This window comes from Entelurus aequoreus, linkage group LG26 (assembly GCF_033978785.1).
Source record: "Entelurus aequoreus isolate RoL-2023_Sb linkage group LG26, RoL_Eaeq_v1.1, whole genome shotgun sequence".
Classification (NCBI taxonomy): Eukaryota; Metazoa; Chordata; class Actinopteri; order Syngnathiformes; family Syngnathidae; genus Entelurus; species Entelurus aequoreus.
Window position 1 is genome coordinate 4,350,594 of NC_084756.1, and position 21,597 is coordinate 4,372,190.

The 21,597-nt window shown below is 35.3% G+C and overlaps 1 protein-coding gene across 1 annotated transcript in view; it reads left to right on the forward strand.

Moving 5' to 3' along the window:
- Window positions 1–21,597, forward strand: part of nav1b (neuron navigator 1b) — a 151,251-nt gene that overhangs the window by 32,497 nt on the left and 97,157 nt on the right. The window contains exons 4-5 of the mRNA XM_062038065.1: window positions 17,772–17,910; window positions 20,587–20,890. Coding sequence (XP_061894049.1) covers window positions 17,772–17,910; window positions 20,587–20,890 — 443 coding nt within the window. The remainder of the gene's footprint in view (window positions 1–17,771; window positions 17,911–20,586; window positions 20,891–21,597) is intronic.

Consider the following 21,597-nt stretch of genomic DNA (forward strand, 5'->3'; position numbering starts at 1 on the left):
TGTACGTGCACACTGTCACTCTCATTACTTACTGTACGTGCTCACTCTCACTCTCATTACTTACTGTACATGCTCACTCTCACTCTCATTACTTACTGTACGTGCACACTGTCACTCTCATTACTTACTGTACGTGCACACTCTCACTCTCATTCCTTACTGTACATGCTCACTCTCACTCTCATTACTTACTTTACGTGCACACTGTCACTCTCATTACTTACTGTATGTGCACACTCTCACTCTCATTACTTACTGTACATGCTCACTCTCACTCTCATTACTTACTGTACGTGCACACTCTCACTCTCATTACTTACTGTACGTGCACACTCTCACTCTCATTACTTACTGTACATGCTCACTCTCACTCTCATTACTTACTGTACGTGCACACTCTCACTCTCATTACTTACTGTACATGCTCACTCTCACTCTCATTACTTACTGTACATGCACTCTCTCACTGTCATTACTTACTGTACATGCACACTCTCACTCTCATTACTTACTGTACGTGCACACTCTCACTCTCATTACTTACTGTACGTGCACACTCTCATTACTCTCATTACTTACTGTACGTGCACACTCTCACTCTCATTGAGAGCAAGCTGCTCTTGAAAATAGATCAGGCTCCTCCTGTGTAACCATGGCAACAAGCTACAAAATCATCAGAAGTCCTGCTCTCACACGTTCCTACGTGATGAGCTTGTACTTGTACTCATATCTGCGTACTATATACATCTAATCCATTATTATTATTATTATTATTATGAATGTTACTACATGACATATATACTTACATCATGTATATATTACATGTTATTATGAATGTTACTACATGACATATATACTTACATCATGTATATATTACATGTTATTATGAATGTTACTACATGACATATATACTTACATCATGTATATATTACATGTTATTATGAATGTTACTACATGACATATATACTTACATCATGTATATATTACATGTTATTATGAATGTTACTACATGACATATATACTTACATCATGTATATATTACATGTTATTATGAATGTTACTACATGACATATATACTTACATCATGTATATATTACATGTTATTATGAATGTTACTACATGACATATATACTGACATCCATGACATCACATGACATCACATGACATGGTGGTCTAGTGTACAAGTGATGACACAGTGACATCATGGCAGCATGAAGTACACGTCAAGCAGACTGCAGCATCTTTCTTCATGCAGCATGGCTCTGGGTGTGTTGCCATGGCAACCACGGCCACACTGATGGGCTGCCGTGTGTTACTGTGACTAGTGTGTGTTACTGTGACAAGTGTGTGTTACTGTGACAAGTGTGTGTTACTGTGACAAGTGTGTGTTACCGTGGGTGTGGATCAGGGTAGAAGGAGAGGGAAGGAAGGTGAGAAAAGGAGTGAGATAAAGAATATTCCGGCAACTATTTGAACGTTTTGTGAGTGGGGACAAAGTCATGTGACTTTTCTGACATCATCACTCAGCAGCCAATCACAGAGCAGCATGGGGGGCACATGAACGATGTCATTACTTGTGCATGTGATTCATAGATGGTTTTACTTACAATGTAAGAACAACTTTTAAAAAATCATAATTTTACCGTAAAATTTGGTGTGGTTTTTACAGCATATTACTGTAAAAAATTTGACTGTCAAGTTTACATGTTTTACTTTCTTATTGGTATCAGAAAACTGCTTTTTTTTTACAGTAACATTTTTACAGTAACATTTTTACAGTAACATTCTTTGAGCTGAGATCCACAGCTTTTGACAGTAAAAGCAACAACTGTACATTTTACAGTTCATTACTGTAAATGACGTCTCAGAGCCATGTTGGCAGCTCAGTCGAGGGAATTTTACCATAAAACCCACTGTGGATTTTACTGTTTTTTGTTGTTTTTTTACAGTAAAAAAAAAATCAGCTCATTTTCCAGATTTTTGCTGTAAAAACTGTAGATGTTAGTGGCAAAAGTCATACCAAAGACTATAAAAAATGGGACCCATTACCTCCCTGCTTGGCACTCAGCATCAAGGCTTGGAATTGGGGGTTAAATCACCAAAAATGATTCCCGGGCGCGGCCACCGCTGCTGCTCACTGCTCTCCTCACCTCCCAGGGGGTGAACAAGGGGATGGGTCAAATAAAGAGGACAAATTTTACCACACCTAGTGTGTGTGTGACAATCATTGGTACTTTAACTTTAACTTGAACTTTAGCAGGAAAAATCCGGTAAATGATCCTGTTCAGTAATTGTGTGTTCTACTTCAACAATTATAGAAACATTCCCAGATTTCATTTTTCAACCTATTCAAACTATTCCAACATTCAAACTATTCCAACATTCAAACTATTCCAACATTCAAAGTATTCCAACATTCAAACTATTCAAACATTCAAACTATTCTTACATTCAAACTATTCCAACATTCAAACTATTTCAACATTCAAACTATTCAAACATTCAAATTATTCTTACATTCAAACTATTCCAACATTCCAACTATTTCAACATTCAAACTATTCCAACATTCAAACTATTCCAACATCCAAACTATTCTTACATTCAAACTATTCCAACATTCAAACTATTTCAACATTCAAACTATTCCAACATTCAAACTATTCCAACATTCAAACTATTATTACATTCAAACTATTCCAACATTCAAACTATTTCAACATTCAAACTATTCCAACATTCAAACTATTCCAACATTCAAACTATTCCAACATTCAAATTATTCCAACATTCAAACTATTCCAACATTCAAACTATTCCAACATTTAAACTATTCTTACATTCAAACTATTCCAACATTCAAACTATTCCAACATTCAAACTATTCAAACTATTCTTACATTCAAACTATTCCAACATTCAAACTATTTCAACATTTAAACTATTCCAACATTCAAACTATTCCAACATTCAAACTATTCCAACATTCAAACTATTCCAAAATTCTAACTATTCTTACATTCAAACTATTCCAACATTCAAACTATTCAAACAATTCTTACATTCAAACTATTCCAACATTCAAACTATTTCAACATTCAAACTATTCCAACATTCAAACTATTCTTACATTCAAACTATTCCAACATTCAAACTATTTCAACATTCAAACTATTCCAACATTCAAACTATTCCAACATTCAAATTATTCCAACATTCAAACTATTCCAACATTCAAACTATTCCAACATTCAAAGTATTCCAACATTCAAACTATTCCAACATCCAAACTATTCTTACATTCAAACTATTCCAACATTCAAACTATTTCAACATTCAAACTATTCCAACATTCAAACTATTCCAACATTCAAACTATTATTACATTCAAACTATTCCAACATTCAAACTATTTCAACATTCAAACTATTCCAACATTCAAACTATTCCAACATTCAAACTATTCCAACATTCAAATTATTCCAACATTCAAACTATTCCAACATTCAAACTATTCCAACATTTAAACTATTCTTACATTCAAACTATTCCAACATTCAAACTATTCCAACATTCAAACTATTCAAACTATTCTTACATTCAAACTATTCCAACATTCAAACTATTTCAACATTTAAACTATTCCAACATTCAAACTATTCCAACATTCAAACTATTCCAACATTCAAACTATTCCAAAATTCTAACTATTCTTACATTCAAACTATTCCAACATTCAAACTATTCAAACAATTCTTACATTCAAACTATTCCAACATTCAAACTATTTCAACATTCAAACTATTCCAACATTCAAACTATTCTTACATTCAAACTATTCCAACATTCAAACTGTTTCAACATTCAAACTATTCCAACATTCAAACTATTCCAACATTCAAATTATTCCAACATTCAAACTATTCCAACATTCAAACTACTCCAACATTCAAAGTATTCCAACATTCAAACTATTCCAACATTTAAACTATTCCAACATTCAAACTATTCCAAAATTCTAACTATTCTTACATTCAAACTATTCCAACATTCAAACTATTCCAACATTCAAACTATTCCAACATTCAAACTATTCCAACTTTCAAACTATTCGTACATTCAAACTATTCCAACATTCAAACTATTCCAACATTCAAACTATTCCAACATTCAAACTATTCTTACATTCAAACTATTCCAACATTCAAACTATTCCAACATTCCAACTATTCCAACATTCAAACTATTCTTACACTTAAACTATTCCAACATTCAAACTATTCTTACATTTAAACTATTCCAACATTCAAACTATTCCATCATTCAAACTGTTCTTACATTCAAACTATTCCAACATTCAAACTATTCCAACATTCAAACTATTCTTACATTCAAACTATTCCAACATTCAAACTATTCCAACATTCAAACTATTCTTACATTCAAACTATTCCAACATTCAAACTATTCCAACATTCAAACTATTCAAACATTCAAACTATTCTTACATTCAAACTATTCCAACATTCAAACTATTTCAACATTCAAACTATTCCAACATTCAAACTATTCCAACATTCAAACTATTCCAACATTCAAACTATTCCAACATTCAAACTATTCTTACATTCAAACTATTCCAACATTCAAACTATTTCAACATTCAAACTATTCCAAAATTCAAACTAATCCAACATTCAAACTATTATTACATTCAAACTATTCCAACATTCAAACTATTTCAACATTCAAACTATTCCAACATTCAAACTATTCCAACATTCAAACTATTCCAACATTCAAATTATTCCAACATTCAAACTATTCCAACATTCAAACTATTCCAACATTCAAACTATTCTTACATTCAAACTATTCTAACATTCAAACTATTCCAACATTCAAACTATTCAAACATTCAAACTATTCTTACATTCAAACTATTCCAACATTCAAACTATTTCAACATTCTAACTATTCCAACATTCAAACTATTCCAACATTCCAACTATTCCAACATTCAAACTATTCCAACATTCAAACTATTTCAACATTCAAACTATTCCAACATTCAAACTATTCCAACATTCAAATTATTCCAACATTCAAACTATTCCAACATTCAAACTATTCCAACATTCAAACTATTCTTACATTCAAACAATTCCAACATTTAAACTATTCCAACATTCAAACTATTCCAAAATTCAAACTATTCTTACATTCAAACTATTCCAACATTCAAACTATTCCAACATTCAAACTATTCAACATTCAAACTATTCCAACTTCCAAACTATTCGTACATTCAAACTATTCCAACATTCAAACTATTCCAACATTCAAACTATTCTTACATTCGAACTATTCCAACATTCCAACTATTCCAACATTCAAACTATTCCAACATTCAAACTATTCCAACATTCAAACTATTCTTACATTCGAACTATTCCAACATTCAAACTATTCCAACATTCCAACTATTCCAACATTCAAACTATTCTTACACTTAAACTATTCCAACATTCAAACTATTCTTACATTCAAACTATTCCAACATCCAAACTATTCCAACATTCAAACAATTCTTACATTCAAATTATTCCAACATTCAAACTATTCTTACATTCAAACTATTCCAACATTCAAACTATTCCAACATTCAAACTATTCTTACATTCAAACTAATCCAACATTCAAACTATTCCAACATTCAAACTATTCTTACATTCAAACTATTCCAACATTCAAACTATTCCAACATTCAAACTATTCTTACTTTCAAACTATTCCAACATTTAAACTATTCCAACATTCAAACTATTCCAAAATTCAAACTATTCTTACATTCAAACTATTCCAGCATTCAAACTATTCCAACATTCAAACTATTCAACATTCAAACTATTCCAACTTTCAAACTATTCGTACATTCAAACTATTCCAACATTCAAACTATTCCAACATTCAAACTATTCTTACATTCGAACTATTCCAACATTCCAACTATTCCAACATTCAAACTATTCCAACATTCAAACTATTCCAACATTCAAACTATTCTTACATTCGAACTATTCCAACATTCAAACTATTCCAACATTCCAACTATTCCAACATTCAAACTATTCTTACACTTAAACTATTCCAACATTCAAACTATTCTTACATTCAAACTATTCCAACATCCAAACTATTCCAACATTCAAACAATTCTTACATTCAAATTATTCCAACATTCAAACTATTCTTACATTCAAACTATTCCAACATTCAAACTATTCCAACATTCAAACTATTCTTACATTCAAACTAATTCAACATTCAAACTATTCCAACATTCAAACTATTCATACATTCAAACTATTCCAACATTCAAACTATTCCAACATTCAAACTATTCCAACATTCAAACTATTCTTATATTCAAACTATTCCAACATTCAAACTATTCCAACATTCAAACTATTCTTACATTCAAACTATTCCAACATTCAAAATATTCCAACATTCAAACTATTCCAACATTGAAACTATTCTTACATTCAAACTATTCCAACATTCAAACTATTCTTATATTAAAACTATTCCGACATTCAAACTATTCCAACATTCAAACTATTCCAACATTCAAACTATTCCAACATTCAAACTATTCTTACATTCAAACTATGCCAACATTCAAACTATTACAACATTCAAACTATTACAACATTCAAACTTTTCCAACATTGAAACTATTCCAACATTCAAATAATTCCAACATTCAAACTATTCCAACATTCAAACTATTCCAGAGCCAGCTGTCCCGTGAAAGCAGACCAAATGATAGGTCAGCAAGAAGAACTCTGCCTGTTTACTTTCTTCTTAGTTGTCTGTTACCTTCTGTTACATGTTGAACCCCACAAAGTGTGAGTCCAATACATCTGGTGCCTCACATTTCTGACATTAGAACAATGAAGCAACACAGCAGCGCCCGTGGAGAACACATAAATATTATTACTGGTTCACTTCTGTAATATGTGATGTCGTAAGTTTCCTTAATGCTGACTAGGCACGAGTTCCAGCGACGGGTTTCAAATGTACCCAAACTTCACATCCATCAGCATGACTCGTCTTCCTAGAGCCAGCATAAAAACTGTATAAACAATCCAGCATCGTAACTCATTAGCCGTCTTGCGGGTAAAAAAGTGTCAGGGGGTTGGACTTCTCCGTCTGAAGCTGCGAGGGAAGCTCCATTTATTTTTCCAGTCCAGTAACCAGAGAAGTCTGGCGAGGTCAGTGTGTCGCCTTCTTGGAGTTCTAGTAGTCCGGTTAGACGTTGACTTACTGGGGAGACGAGATGTTCACCGTCACTGAAGCGTATAAGGAGCTCTGCAGACCGTGGTCATGATGGACTGGATCTGCATGCTGATAAGAGCAGGGTACACATGTTTGGACTAAGGTCAGTCCCAGGTTTTAACATCAATGAAAACCATATTTGTTCCCACCAAGTCCCTGCTTGTTCAATCCAGAGAGTACCAATTCTGTTTCTATTCTTTCACTGTGAAGTGCGGCCAGCTCTGTAACTCATCCAGCCTTCTACTAGACCGGTCTCATCCTAGGCCAAGATTCTCTAACTGCTCATCCAGTCCTCCAAGTTTGATGTTTGGCCATGAAAACAAACAGAAAAAGACAGATATAAAGTTCAAGACGTGAACATGTGTTGTCCTTTGGAAGTAACAGAAACTGGGTCGGCACCGTGGTTAGCGGGGTGGAATCTATGCCTGCATTTTCTCCGGATTCTAAAAACCAGCATTTAGGTTGAATCCGACATGTTTACCTATTCATCTGAACCTAGTTGTTGACAAGCAAGTTTTACTTCAGAATTTTATGTTGCCTCCAGTCAACCCAAGGGCGACTGAAGGTGTCATAAAACCTGGTCAGCCTGTTCACCAATTACAGAACTGTACCTGCCACCTAGCAGGCGTGTGCATCGTTCAAGCATGAATGAAGATGCTAAGGCCGGCAACACCTGACTGCGACCCCACAACTTGAAGAAGAAGAAGCTCCTTGTTGTCATAAAATGTCATTTCTAGCACAAACCCGTTCAAGATTAGCCGAACGTTGAACAGGGAGAAAGAACAGGAACACTGACGGGTCTCCACTTACGGCGGCCCATAGAACGGTGGACGGGGGGATGAGTGAAAAAAAAAGTCAATCTCAGACCAAGCAGGGCGCACTCAGACCGAGGCCGAGAAAATAACTTGATAGCTTATAAGCACATATACACATACTGACAAAGAACCCACAAGACTTGCAACAGGAAGGACAGGCATGAAACTGCCAGCCATTAGGGGCGCTGCTTTTTTTTCCGTCATGGCAGGCGTGGAATAGTGCGTGGGACCAATGACCACATTGGTCATTAACTAGTGATGTTTGATCACCACATTGGTCATTAACTAGTGATGTTTGATCACCACATTGGTCGGTAACTAATGATGTTTGATCACCACATTGGTCGTTATTTAATGATGTTTGATCACCACATTGGTCATTAACTAGTGATGTTTGATCACCACATTGGTCATTAACTAGTGATGTGTGATCGCAACATTGGTCATTAACTAATGATGTTTGATCGCAACATTGTTCATTAACTAATGATGTTTGATCACCACATTGGTCATTAACTAGTGATGTTTGATCACCACATTGGTCACTAAATAATGATGTTTGATCACCACATTGGTCATTAACTAATTATGTTTGATCACCACATTGGTCATTAACTAATTATGTTTGATCGCCACATTGGTCATTAAATAATGATGTTTGATCACCACATTGGTCATTAACTAATGATGTTTGATCACCACATAGGTCATTAACTAATGATGTTTGATTACCACATTGGTCGGTAACTAATGATGTTTGATCACCACATTGGTCATTAACTAATGATGTTTGATCACCACATTGGTCATTAACTAATGATGTTTGATCACCACATTGGTCATTAACTAATGATGTTTGATCACCACATTGGTCGGTAACTAATGATGTTTGTTCACCACATTGGTCGTTAGTTAATGACGTTTGATCACCACATTGGTCATTAACTAGTGATGTTTGATCACAACATTGGTCGTTAACTAATGATGTTTGATCACCACATTGGTCTTTAATTAGTGATGTTTGATCACAAAATTGGTCGTTAACTAATGATGTTTGCTCACCACATTGGTCGGTAACTAATGATGTTTGATCACCACATTGGTCGTTAATTAATGACGTTAGATCACCACATTGGTCATTAACTAATGATGTTTGTTTACCACATTGGTCGGTAACTAATGATGTTTGATCACCACATTGGTCAATAACTAATGATGTTTGATCACCACATTGGTCATTAACTAATGATGTTTGATCACCAAATTGGTAAGTAACTAATGATGTTTGATCACCACATTGGTCGTTAATTAATGACGTTTGATCACTACATTGGTCACTAACTAGTGATGTTTGATCACCACAATGGTCGTTAATTAATGACGTTTGATCACCACATTGGTCATTAACTAGTGATGTTTGATTGCCACATTGGTCATTAACTAGTGATGTTTGATCACCACATTGGTCATTAACTAATGATGTTTGATCACCACATTGGTCATTGACTAATGATGTTTGATCACCACATTGGTCATTAACTAATGATGTTTGATCACCACATTGGTCATTAACTAATGATGTTTGATCACCACATTGGTCATTAACTAGTGATGTTTGATCACCACATTGGTCATTAACTAGTGATGTTTGATCACCACATTGGTCGTTAATTAATGACGTTTGATCACCACATTGGTCATTAACTAGTGATGTTTGATCTCCACATTGGTCATTAACTAATGATGTTTGATCACCACATTGGTCATTAACTAGTGATGTTTGATCACCACATTGGTCGTTAATTAATGACGTTTGATCACCACATTGGTCATTAACTAGTGATGTTTGATCTCCACATTGGTCATTAACTAATGATGTTTGATCACCACATTGGTCATTAACTAGTGATGTTTGATCACCACATTGGTCATTAACTAGTGATGTTTGATCACCACATTGTTCATTAACTAGTGATAATTGATCACCACTTTGTTCATTAACTAGTGATGTTTGATCACCACATTGTTCATTAACTAGTGATGTTTGATCACCACATTGGTCATTAACTAGTGATGTTTGATCACCACATTGTTCATTAACTAGTGATAATTGATCACCACATTGTTCATTAACTAGTGATGTTTGATCACCACATTGTTCATTAACTAGTGATGTTTGATCGCCACATTGGTCATTAACTAATGATGTTTGATCACCACATTGGTCATTAACTAGTAATGTTTGATCACCAAATTGGTCATTAACTAATGATGTTTGATCACCACATTGGTCATTAACTAGTGATGTTTGATCACCACATTGGTCATTAACTAGTGATGTTTGATCACCAAATTGGTCATTAACTAATGATGTTTGATCACCACATTGGTCATTAACTAGTGATGTTTGATCACCACATTGGTCATTAACTAGTGATGTTTGATCACCACATTGGTCGTTAATGAATGACGTTTGATCACCACATTGGTCATTAACTAGTGATGTTTGATCACCACATTGGTCATTAACTAGTGATGTTTGATCACCACATTGGTCATTAACTAGTGATGTTTGATCACCACATTGTTCATTAACTAATGATAATTGATCACCACATTGTTCATTAACTAGTGATGTTGGATCGCCACATTGGTCATTAACTAATGATGTTTGATCACCACATTGGTCATTAACTAGTGATGTTTGATCACCAAATTGGTCATTAACTAATGATGTTTGATCACCACATTGGTCATTAACTAGTGATGTTTGATCACCACATTGGTCATTAACTAGTGATGTTTGATCACCACATTGTTCATTAACTAGTGATAATTGATCACCACATTGTTCATTAACTAGTGATGTTTGATCACCACATTGTTCATTAACTAGTGATGTTTGATCGCCACATTGGTCAATAACTAATGATGTTTGATCACCACATTGGTCATTAACTAGTGATGTTTGATCACCACATTGGTCATTAACTAGTGATGTTTGATCACCAAATTGGTCATTAATTAATGATGTTTGATCACCACATTGGTCATTAACTAATGATGTTTGATCACCACATTGGTCATTAACTAGTGATGTTTGATCACCACATTGGTCATTAACTAATGATGTTTGATCACCACATAGGTCATTAACTAATGATGTTTGATTACCACATTGGTCGGTAACTAATGATGTTTGATCACCACATTGGTCATTAACTAATGATGTTTGATCACCACATTGGTCATTAACTAATGATGTTTGATCACCACATTGGTCATTAACTAATGATGTTTGATCACCACATTGGTCGGTAACTAATGATGTTTGTTCACCACATTGGTCGTTAGTTAATGACGTTTGATCACCACATTGGTCATTAACTAGTGATGTTTGATCACAACATTGGTCGTTAACTAATGATGTTTGATCACCACATTGGTCTTTAATTAGTGATGTTTGATCACAAAATTGGTCGTTAACTAATGATGTTTGCTCACCACATTGGTCGGTAACTAATGATGTTTGATCACCACATTGGTCGTTAATTAATGACGTTAGATCACCACATTGGTCATTAACTAATGATGTTTGTTTACCACATTGGTCGGTAACTAATGATGTTTGATCACCACATTGGTCAATAACTAATGATGTTTGATCACCACATTGGTCATTAACTAATGATGTTTGATCACCAAATTGGTAAGTAACTAATGATGTTTGATCACCACATTGGTCGTTAATTAATGACGTTTGATCACTACATTGGTCACTAACTAGTGATGTTTGATCACCACAATGGTCGTTAATTAATGACGTTTGATCACCACATTGGTCATTAACTAGTGATGTTTGATTGCCACATTGGTCATTAACTAGTGATGTTTGATCACCACATTGGTCATTAACTAATGATGTTTGATCACCACATTGGTCATTGACTAATGATGTTTGATCACCACATTGGTCATTAACTAATGATGTTTGATCACCACATTGGTCATTAACTAATGATGTTTGATCACCACATTGGTCATTAACTAGTGATGTTTGATCACCACATTGGTCATTAACTAGTGATGTTTGATCACCACATTGGTCGTTAATTAATGACGTTTGATCACCACATTGGTCATTAACTAGTGATGTTTGATCTCCACATTGGTCATTAACTAATGATGTTTGATCACCACATTGGTCATTAACTAGTGATGTTTGATCACCACATTGGTCGTTAATTAATGACGTTTGATCACCACATTGGTCATTAACTAGTGATGTTTGATCTCCACATTGGTCATTAACTAATGATGTTTGATCACCACATTGGTCATTAACTAGTGATGTTTGATCACCACATTGGTCATTAACTAGTGATGTTTGATCACCACATTGTTCATTAACTAGTGATAATTGATCACCACATTGTTCATTAACTAGTGATGTTTGATCACCACATTGTTCATTAACTAGTGATGTTTGATCACCACATTGGTCATTAACTAGTGATGTTTGATCACCACATTGTTCATTAACTAGTGATAATTGATCACCACATTGTTCATTAACTAGTGATGTTTGATCACCACATTGTTCATTAACTAGTGATGTTTGATCGCCACATTGGTCATTAACTAATGATGTTTGATCACCACATTGGTCATTAACTAGTAATGTTTGATCACCAAATTGGTCATTAACTAATGATGTTTGATCACCACATTGGTCATTAACTAGTGATGTTTGATCACCACATTGGTCATTAACTAGTGATGTTTGATCACCAAATTGGTCATTAACTAATGATGTTTGATCACCACATTGGTCATTAACTAGTGATGTTTGATCACCACATTGGTCATTAACTAGTGATGTTTGATCACCACATTGGTCGTTAATGAATGACGTTTGATCACCACATTGGTCATTAACTAGTGATGTTTGATCTCCACATTGGTCATTAACTAATGATGTTTGATCACCACATTGGTCATTAACTAGTGATGTTTGATCACCACATTGGTCATTAACTAGTGATGTTTGATCACCACATTGTTCATTAACTAATGATAATTGATCACCACATTGTTCATTAACTAGTGATGTTGGATCGCCACATTGGTCATTAACTAATGATGTTTGATCACCACATTGGTCATTAACTAGTGATGTTTGATCACCAAATTGGTCATTAACTAATGATGTTTGATCACCACATTGGTCATTAACTAGTGATGTTTGATCACCACATTGGTCATTAACTAGTGATGTTTGATCACCACATTGTTCATTAACTAGTGATAATTGATCACCACATTGTTCATTAACTAGTGATGTTTGATCACCACATTGTTCATTAACTAGTGATGTTTGATCGCCACATTGGTCAATAACTAATGATGTTTGATCACCACATTGGTCATTAACTAGTGATGTTTGATCACCACATTGGTCATTAACTAGTGATGTTTGATCACCAAATTGGTCATTAATTAATGATGTTTGATCACCACATTGGTCATTAACTAATGATGTTTGATCACCACATTGGTCATTAACTAGTGATGTTTGATCACCACATTGGTCATTAACTAGTGATGTTTGATCACCACATTGGTCATTAACTAGTGATGTTTGATCACCACATTGGTCATTAACTAGTGATAATTGATCACCACATTGTTCATTAACTAGTGATGTTTGATCACCACATTGTTCATTAACTAGTGATGTTTGATCGCCACATTGGTCATTAACTAGTGATGTCTGATCACCACATTGGTCAATAACTAATGATGTTTGATCACCACATTGGTCCTTAACTAGTGATGTTTGATCACCACAATGGTCGTTAACTAATGATGTTTGATCACCACATTGGTCATAAACTAGTGATGTTTGATCACCAAATTGGTCGTTAACTAATGATGTTTGATCACCACATTGGTCATTAACTAATGATGTTTGATCACCACATTGGTCATTAACTAATGATGTTTGATCACCACATTGGTCGTTAACTAATGATCTTTCATCACCACATTGGTCATTAACTAATTATGTTTGATCACCACATTGGTCATTAACTAATGATGTTTGATCACCACATTGGTCATTAACTAGTGATGTTTGATCACCACATTGGTCATTAACTAATGATGTTTGATCACCACATTGGTCATAAACTAGTGATGTTTGATCACCAAATTGGTCGTTAACTAATGATGTTTGATCACCACATTGGTCATTAACTAATGATGTTTGATCACCACATTGGTCATTAACTAATGATGTTTGATCTCCACATTGGTCGTTAACTAATGATCTTTCATCACCACATTGGTCATTAACTAATTATGTTTGATCACCACATTGGTCATTAACTAATGATGTTTGATCACCACATTGGTCATTAACTAGTGATGTTTGATCACCACATTGGTCATTAACTAATGATGTTTGATCACCACATTGGTCGTTAACTAGTGATGTTTGATCACCACATTGGTCCTTAACTAGTGATGTTTGATCACCACATATGTCGTTAACTAATGATGTTTGATCACCACATTGGTCATTAACTAGTGATGTTTGATCACCACATTGGTCATTAATTAGTAATGTTTCATCGCCACATTGGTCGTTAACTAGTGATTTTTGATCACCACATTGTTCATTAACTAGTGATGTTTGATCACCACATTGGTCATTAACTAGTGATGTTTGATCGCCACATTGGTCGTTAACTAGTGATGTTTGATCACCACATTGTTCATTAACTAGTTATATTGATCACCACATTGGTCATTAACTAGTGATGTTTGATCGCCACATTGGTCATTAACTAATTATGTTTGATCACCACATTGGTCATTAACTAGTGATGTTTGATCACCACATTGGTTGTTAACTAATGATGTTTGATCACCACATTGGTCATTAACTAATGATGTTTGATCACCACATTGGTCATTAACTAATGATGTTTGATCACCACATTGGTCATTAACTAATGATGTTTGAACACCACATTGGTCATTAACTAATGATGTTTGAACACCACATTGGTCATTAACTAGTGATGTTTGATCACCACATTGGTCGTTAACTAATGATGTTTGATCACCACATTGGTGGTTAACTAATGATGTTTGATCACCACATTGGTCATTAACAAGTGATGTTTGATCACCACATTGGTCATTAACTAGTGATGTTTGATCACCACATTGGTCATTAACTAGTGATGTTTGATCACAACATTGGTCATTAAATAGTGATGATTGATGACCACATTGGTCATTAACTAATGATGTTTGATCACCACATTGGTCGTTAACTAATGATGTTTGATCACCACATTGGTCATTAACTAGTGATGTTTGATCACCACATTGGTCGTTAATTAATAAAGTTTGATCACCACATTGGTCATTAACTAGTGATGTTTGATCACCACATTGGTCATTAACTAATGATGTTCGATCACCACATTGGTCCTTAACTAGTGATGTTTCATCACCACATTGGTCGTTAACTAATGATGTTCGATCACCACATTGGTCATTAACTAGTGATGTTTGATCACCACATTGGTCATTAACTAATGATGTTTGATCACCACATTGGTCATTAACTAGTGATGTTTGATCACCACATTGGTCATTAACTAGTGATGTTTGATCACCACATTGGTCGTTAACCAGTGATGTTTGATCGCCACATTGGTCATTAACTAGTGATGTTTGATCACCACATTGGTCGTTAACTAATGATGTTTGATCACCACATTGGTCATTAACTAGTGATATTGATCACCGCATTGGTCGTTAACTAGTGATGTTTGATCGCCACATAGGTCATTAACCAATGATGTTTGATCACCACATCGGTCATTAACTAGTGATGTTTGATCACCACATTGGTCATTAACTAATGATGATTGATCACCACATTGGTCATTAACTAATGATGTTTGATCACCACATTGGTCATTAACTAGTGATGTTTGATCACCACATTGGTCCTTAACTAGTGATGTTTGATCACCACATTGGTCATTAACTAATGATGTTCGATCCCCACATTGGTCATTAACTAGTGATGTTTGATCACCACATTGGTCATTAACTAATTATGTTTGATCACCAAATTGGTCATTAACTAGTGATGTTTGATCACCACATTGGTCATTAACTAGTGATGTTTGATCACCACATTGGTCGTTAACTAGTGATGTTTGATCGCCACATTGGTCATTAACCAGTGATGTTTGATCACCACATTGGTCGTTAACTAATGATGTTTGATCACCACATTGGTCATTAACTAGTGATGTTTGATCGCCACATTGGTCGTTAACTAGTGATGTTTTCTCACCACATTGTTAATTAACAAGTGATATTGATCACCGCATTGGTCGTTAACTAGTGCTGTTTGATTGCCACATTGGTCATTAACTAGTGATGTTTGATCACCACATTGGTCATTAACTAGTGATGTTTGATCACCACATTGGTCGTTAACTAACTATGTTTGATCACCACATTGGTTGTTAACTAGTGATGTTTGATCACCACATTGGTCGGTAACAAATGATGTTTGATCACCACATTGGTTGTTAACTAATGATGTTTTATCATCACATTAGTCGGTAACTAATTATTTTTGATCACCACATTGGTCGGTAACTAATGATGTTTGATTACCACATTGGTCATTAACTAATGATGTTTAATTACCACATTGGTCATTAACTAATGATGTTTGATCACCACATTGGTCATTAACTAATGATGTTTGATCACCACATTGGTCGGTAACTAATGATGTTTGATCACCACATTGGTCATTAACTAATGATGTTTGATCACCACATTGGTCATTAACTAATGATGTTTGATCACCACCTTGGTCATTAACTAATGATGTTTGATCACCACATTGGTCCTTAACTAGTGATGTTTGATCACCACATTGGTCGTTAACTAATGATGTTTGATCACCACATTGGTCATTAAGTAGTGATGTTTGATCACCACATTGGTCGTTAACTAATGATGTTTGATCACCACATTGGTCGTTAACTAATGATGTTTGATCACCACATTGGTCATCAACTAGTGATGTTTGATCACCACATTGGTCGTTAACTAACAATGTTTGATCACCACATTGGTTGTTAACTAATGATGTTTGATCACCACATTGGTCGGTAACTAATGATGTTTGATCACCACATTGTTCGTTAACTAATGATGTTTGATCATCACATTGGTCGGTAACTAATGATTTTTGATCACCACATTGGTCGGTAACTAATGATGTTTGATCACCACATTGGTCGTTAACTAATGATGTTTGATCACCACATTGGTCATTAACTAATGATTTTTGATCACCACATTGGTTGGTAACTACTGATGTTTGATCACCACATTGGTCATTAACTAATGATGTTTGATCACCACATTGGTCATTAACTAGTGATGTTTGATCACCACATTGGTCGTTAACTCTTGATGTTTGATCACCACATTGGTCGTTAACTACTGACATTAACTAATCAACCTAATTAATCCGATGACTTGGTATGTGTCCTCCAGCTGGGATGAAAGCAGCTCCATCAGCAGTGGTCTCAGTGACGGTTCAGACAACCTCAGCTCGGAGGAGTTCAACGCCAGCTCGTCCCTGGGCTCCCTCCCCAACACGCCCCTAGGGTCCAGACGCAACTCCTCAGTGATGGTGAGTCCACAAAGTCCTCTTTTCAGTCTGGTCTCCATCCGGCCCCACGATTTCTTCACTTGTGTTGTCTTTTTGCCAAAGAACCCACAAGACTTGCAACAGGAGGGGGCAGGCATTTATTATTACTATTTTCATGGATGGAACAATCACTGGTGGCACTAACGAGCTAAAAGTCTGGTCCAAAAATGTAAATATATAAATTACAACATTGGTGAGAATTATTTTGAAATATTGCTCATCACATTTGGAGTTTGTTTTCATGAACATTCCACAAGATGGCGCCATGGCCCCGTTCTTCATCTTCAGTATATTCGGGTCTTTAACTCCTGCCCTGAGTTAACTCTTTACGGTGATGTCATTACTGCTTCAACAAATAAAACCAATCAAGCGGCTTTTGATTCAAATTATGCATAAAAAACGACTCTCAAACGAATAAATTACTGCTGCGAATCAAATCTCATCGTTCAATTCAAAGAGCCATTCAAAAAGGCTCAACTCGTTCTCAAAAGTCCCATCTCTGCCACACAGTAGTACCTCGTCTTACGAACTTAATTGGTTCTGTGGCGGAGCTTTTACGTCAACGTCTGCCCTTGAAATGAATTAAAATCAATTTAATCAGTGATTGGCCGCCTAAAACATCAGAAAAAGAAAGAAAAACAAACTTTTAGAGAATAAATATTGCACATAAACAATCCAATAAGATGTAATACAAACAACTACATTAGTACTATGAAGTAGTGTTTATTATAATATACAGCATTCCCTTTAGAAAGTGGACTTTTACGGTATCTCCATCAGCAGTTTCTCAATATTTTCATGGATAAATGTACACCATTTAGATCTTATTCGAACATTCTTGGCTGGCGTTCGACTCGTTCTGCTTCAGCAGTGATTGGCTCGTTAAGTCCACTACACCAGTTTTCCTTAACCATAGGGCCCATTGTCGGGGCCCCAAGCGCCCCCTAGAGGGCCGTCTAAAGATATGTGTTTCTTAGTCCGGATGTTACTCAGCTGTAATACACTTTTCCGCCACTTGTGGCAGTAATGACAACATCTAACAATCAGAAGAAGTCCGGAGCTAAAGTCGTAGAGAATTTTCTTAAGTGCAAAAATTATGACTAAAGTTTTAATTGCATTGAGTTCATTTAGGAAACATTTAATTTATTTTAGCACTGCATAAGTTTTTATGAGTCCTTCTTTTGCAGTGTAATTGATGAGTATTATTTTTGTAATCAGCCTGACCTAAGCCTTGGTAATAATCTTTGACGAACTGTGAATAGGTTGGATATAATTATTGATTATGATTCAAAATGATTAAAAATACAAATTCTAATTTAGTGTTAATATGTGAGCGGGTCCCGGGCCCCTCTGTATTGGAAAATCTGTTTGTGCCTTGAAAGTCAACTTTTACCTTGAAAATCTGTTTGTGCCTTGAAAGTCAACTTTTACCTTGAAAATCGGTTTTTGCCTTGAAAATCAACTTTTACCTTGAAAATCATTTTTTACCTTGAAAATCTGTTTTTGCCTTGAAAGTCAACTTTTACCTTGAAAATCATTTTTTACCTTGTAAATATATTTTTTTTTACCTTGAAAATATTTTTTTAGGGTTAGGGTTAACGCTAACCCTAACCCTAAATCAACTTTTACCTTGAAAATCAACTTTTACCTTGAAAATCAGTTTTTACCTTGAAAATCAGTTTTTACCTTGAAAATCATTTTTTACTTGAAAGTCAGTTTTTGCCTTGAAAATCAACTTTAACCTTGAAAATCACTTTTTACCTTGAAATTTAGTTTTTACCTTGAAAATAATTTTTTACCTTGAAAATCATTTTTTACCTTGAAAATCATTTATTACCTTGAAAATCATTTTTTACCTTGAAAATCGGTTTTTACCTTGAAAATCATTTTTTACTTGAAAGTCGGTTTTTGCCTTGAAAATCAACTTTAACCTTGAAAATCAGTTGTTACCTTGAAAATCACTTTTTACCTTGAAAATCATTTTTTGCCTTGAAATTTAGTTTTTACCTTGAAAATCATTTTTTGCCTTGAAATTTAGTTTTTACCTTGAAAATCATTTTTTACCTTGAAAATAATTTTTTTTACCTTGAAAATCATTTTTTGCCTTGAAATTTAGTTTTTACCTTGAAAATCGTTTTTTGCCTTGAAAATCAACTTTTACCTTGAAAATCATTTTTTACCTTGAAAATCATTTTTTACCTTGAAAATCGGGTTTTACCTTGAAAATCCGTTTTTGCCTTGAAAATCAACTTTAACCTTGAAAATAAATTTTTACCTTGAAAATCATTTTTTGCCTTGAAAATTATCTTTAACCTTGAAAATCAGTTTTTACCTTGAAATTTAGTTTTTACCTTGAAATTTAGTTTTTACCTTGAAAATCTGTTTTTGCCTTGTAAGTCAACATTTACCTTGAAAATAATTTTTCACCTTGAAAATATTTGTTTTACCTTGAAAATCATTTTTTAGGGTCAGAGTTAGGTTTAGGGTTAGGGTTAGGTTTAGGGTTAGGGTTAGGGTTAGGGTTAGGGTTAGTTCTGTATATCTCTAGCTGTGAGCTAATGCTAGCCAGTTTTGTTGGGATCTTACAGTCTTATCTTCACGGTTCCGGAATGCAGCTGAGATGACAGAACCTTGTCCTGGTTCTTCCCCTCCTTGCAGCTCCGCACCGACGCCGAGAAGCGCTCCCTGGTGGAGAGCGGACTCTCCTGGTACAGCGAGGACGGCAAAACGGGCCACAAGCCGGACGCCTGCGGGCCCTCGGACGCGGGCGGTCTCAAGATGGAAGCGGCCAGCAAGTGGAGGAAGAAGCCTCCTAGCCTGAGTGAGGACCTGGGGGCCAGGGGGGACCCGAGGAAGCCCCAGAGTTTGGGCGCACCGGGGAGCTTCAAGAAGAGCCGGAACCCTCCGGTGGGAGTGACCTCGCCCATCACGCACACATCTCAGAGCGTGCTGAGAGTAGCAGGTAGGACCTCTGGTCAGATGATCATGGACTGGTGCAATGGACGTCCAGTGGATCTAGCATAATAGTGTGGGAGTCCAGTCCATAGTGGATCTAACATAATAGTGTGAGAGTCCAGTCAATAGTGGATCTAACATAATAGTGGGAGTCCAGTCCATAGTGGATCTAACATAATAGTGTGAGAGTCCAGTCAATAGTGGATCTAACATAATAGTGGGAGTCCAGTCAATAGTGGATCTAACATAATAGTGGGAGTCCAGTCCATAGAGCGCTTTATTTGTCCATTCTTAACATATACAAGACACATAATAACTGAATCTAGTGGATCTAACATAATAGTGAGAGTCCAGTCCATAGTGGATCTAACATAATAGTGTGAGAGTCCAGTCCATAGTGGATCGAACATAATAGTGAGAGTCCAGTCCATAGTGGATCGAACATAATAGTGTGCAAGTCCAGTCCATAGTGGATCTAACATAATAGTGTGAGAGTCCAGTCCATAGTGGATCTAACAATAGTGTGAGAGTCCAGTCCATAGTGGATCTAACATAATAGTGTGAGAGTCCAGTCCATAGTGGATCTAACAATAGTGTGAGAGTCCAGTCCATAGTGGATCTAACATAATAGTGTGAGAGTCCAGTCCATAGTGGATCTAACAATAGTGTGAGAGTCCAGTCCATAGTGGATCTAACATAATAGTGTGAAAGTCC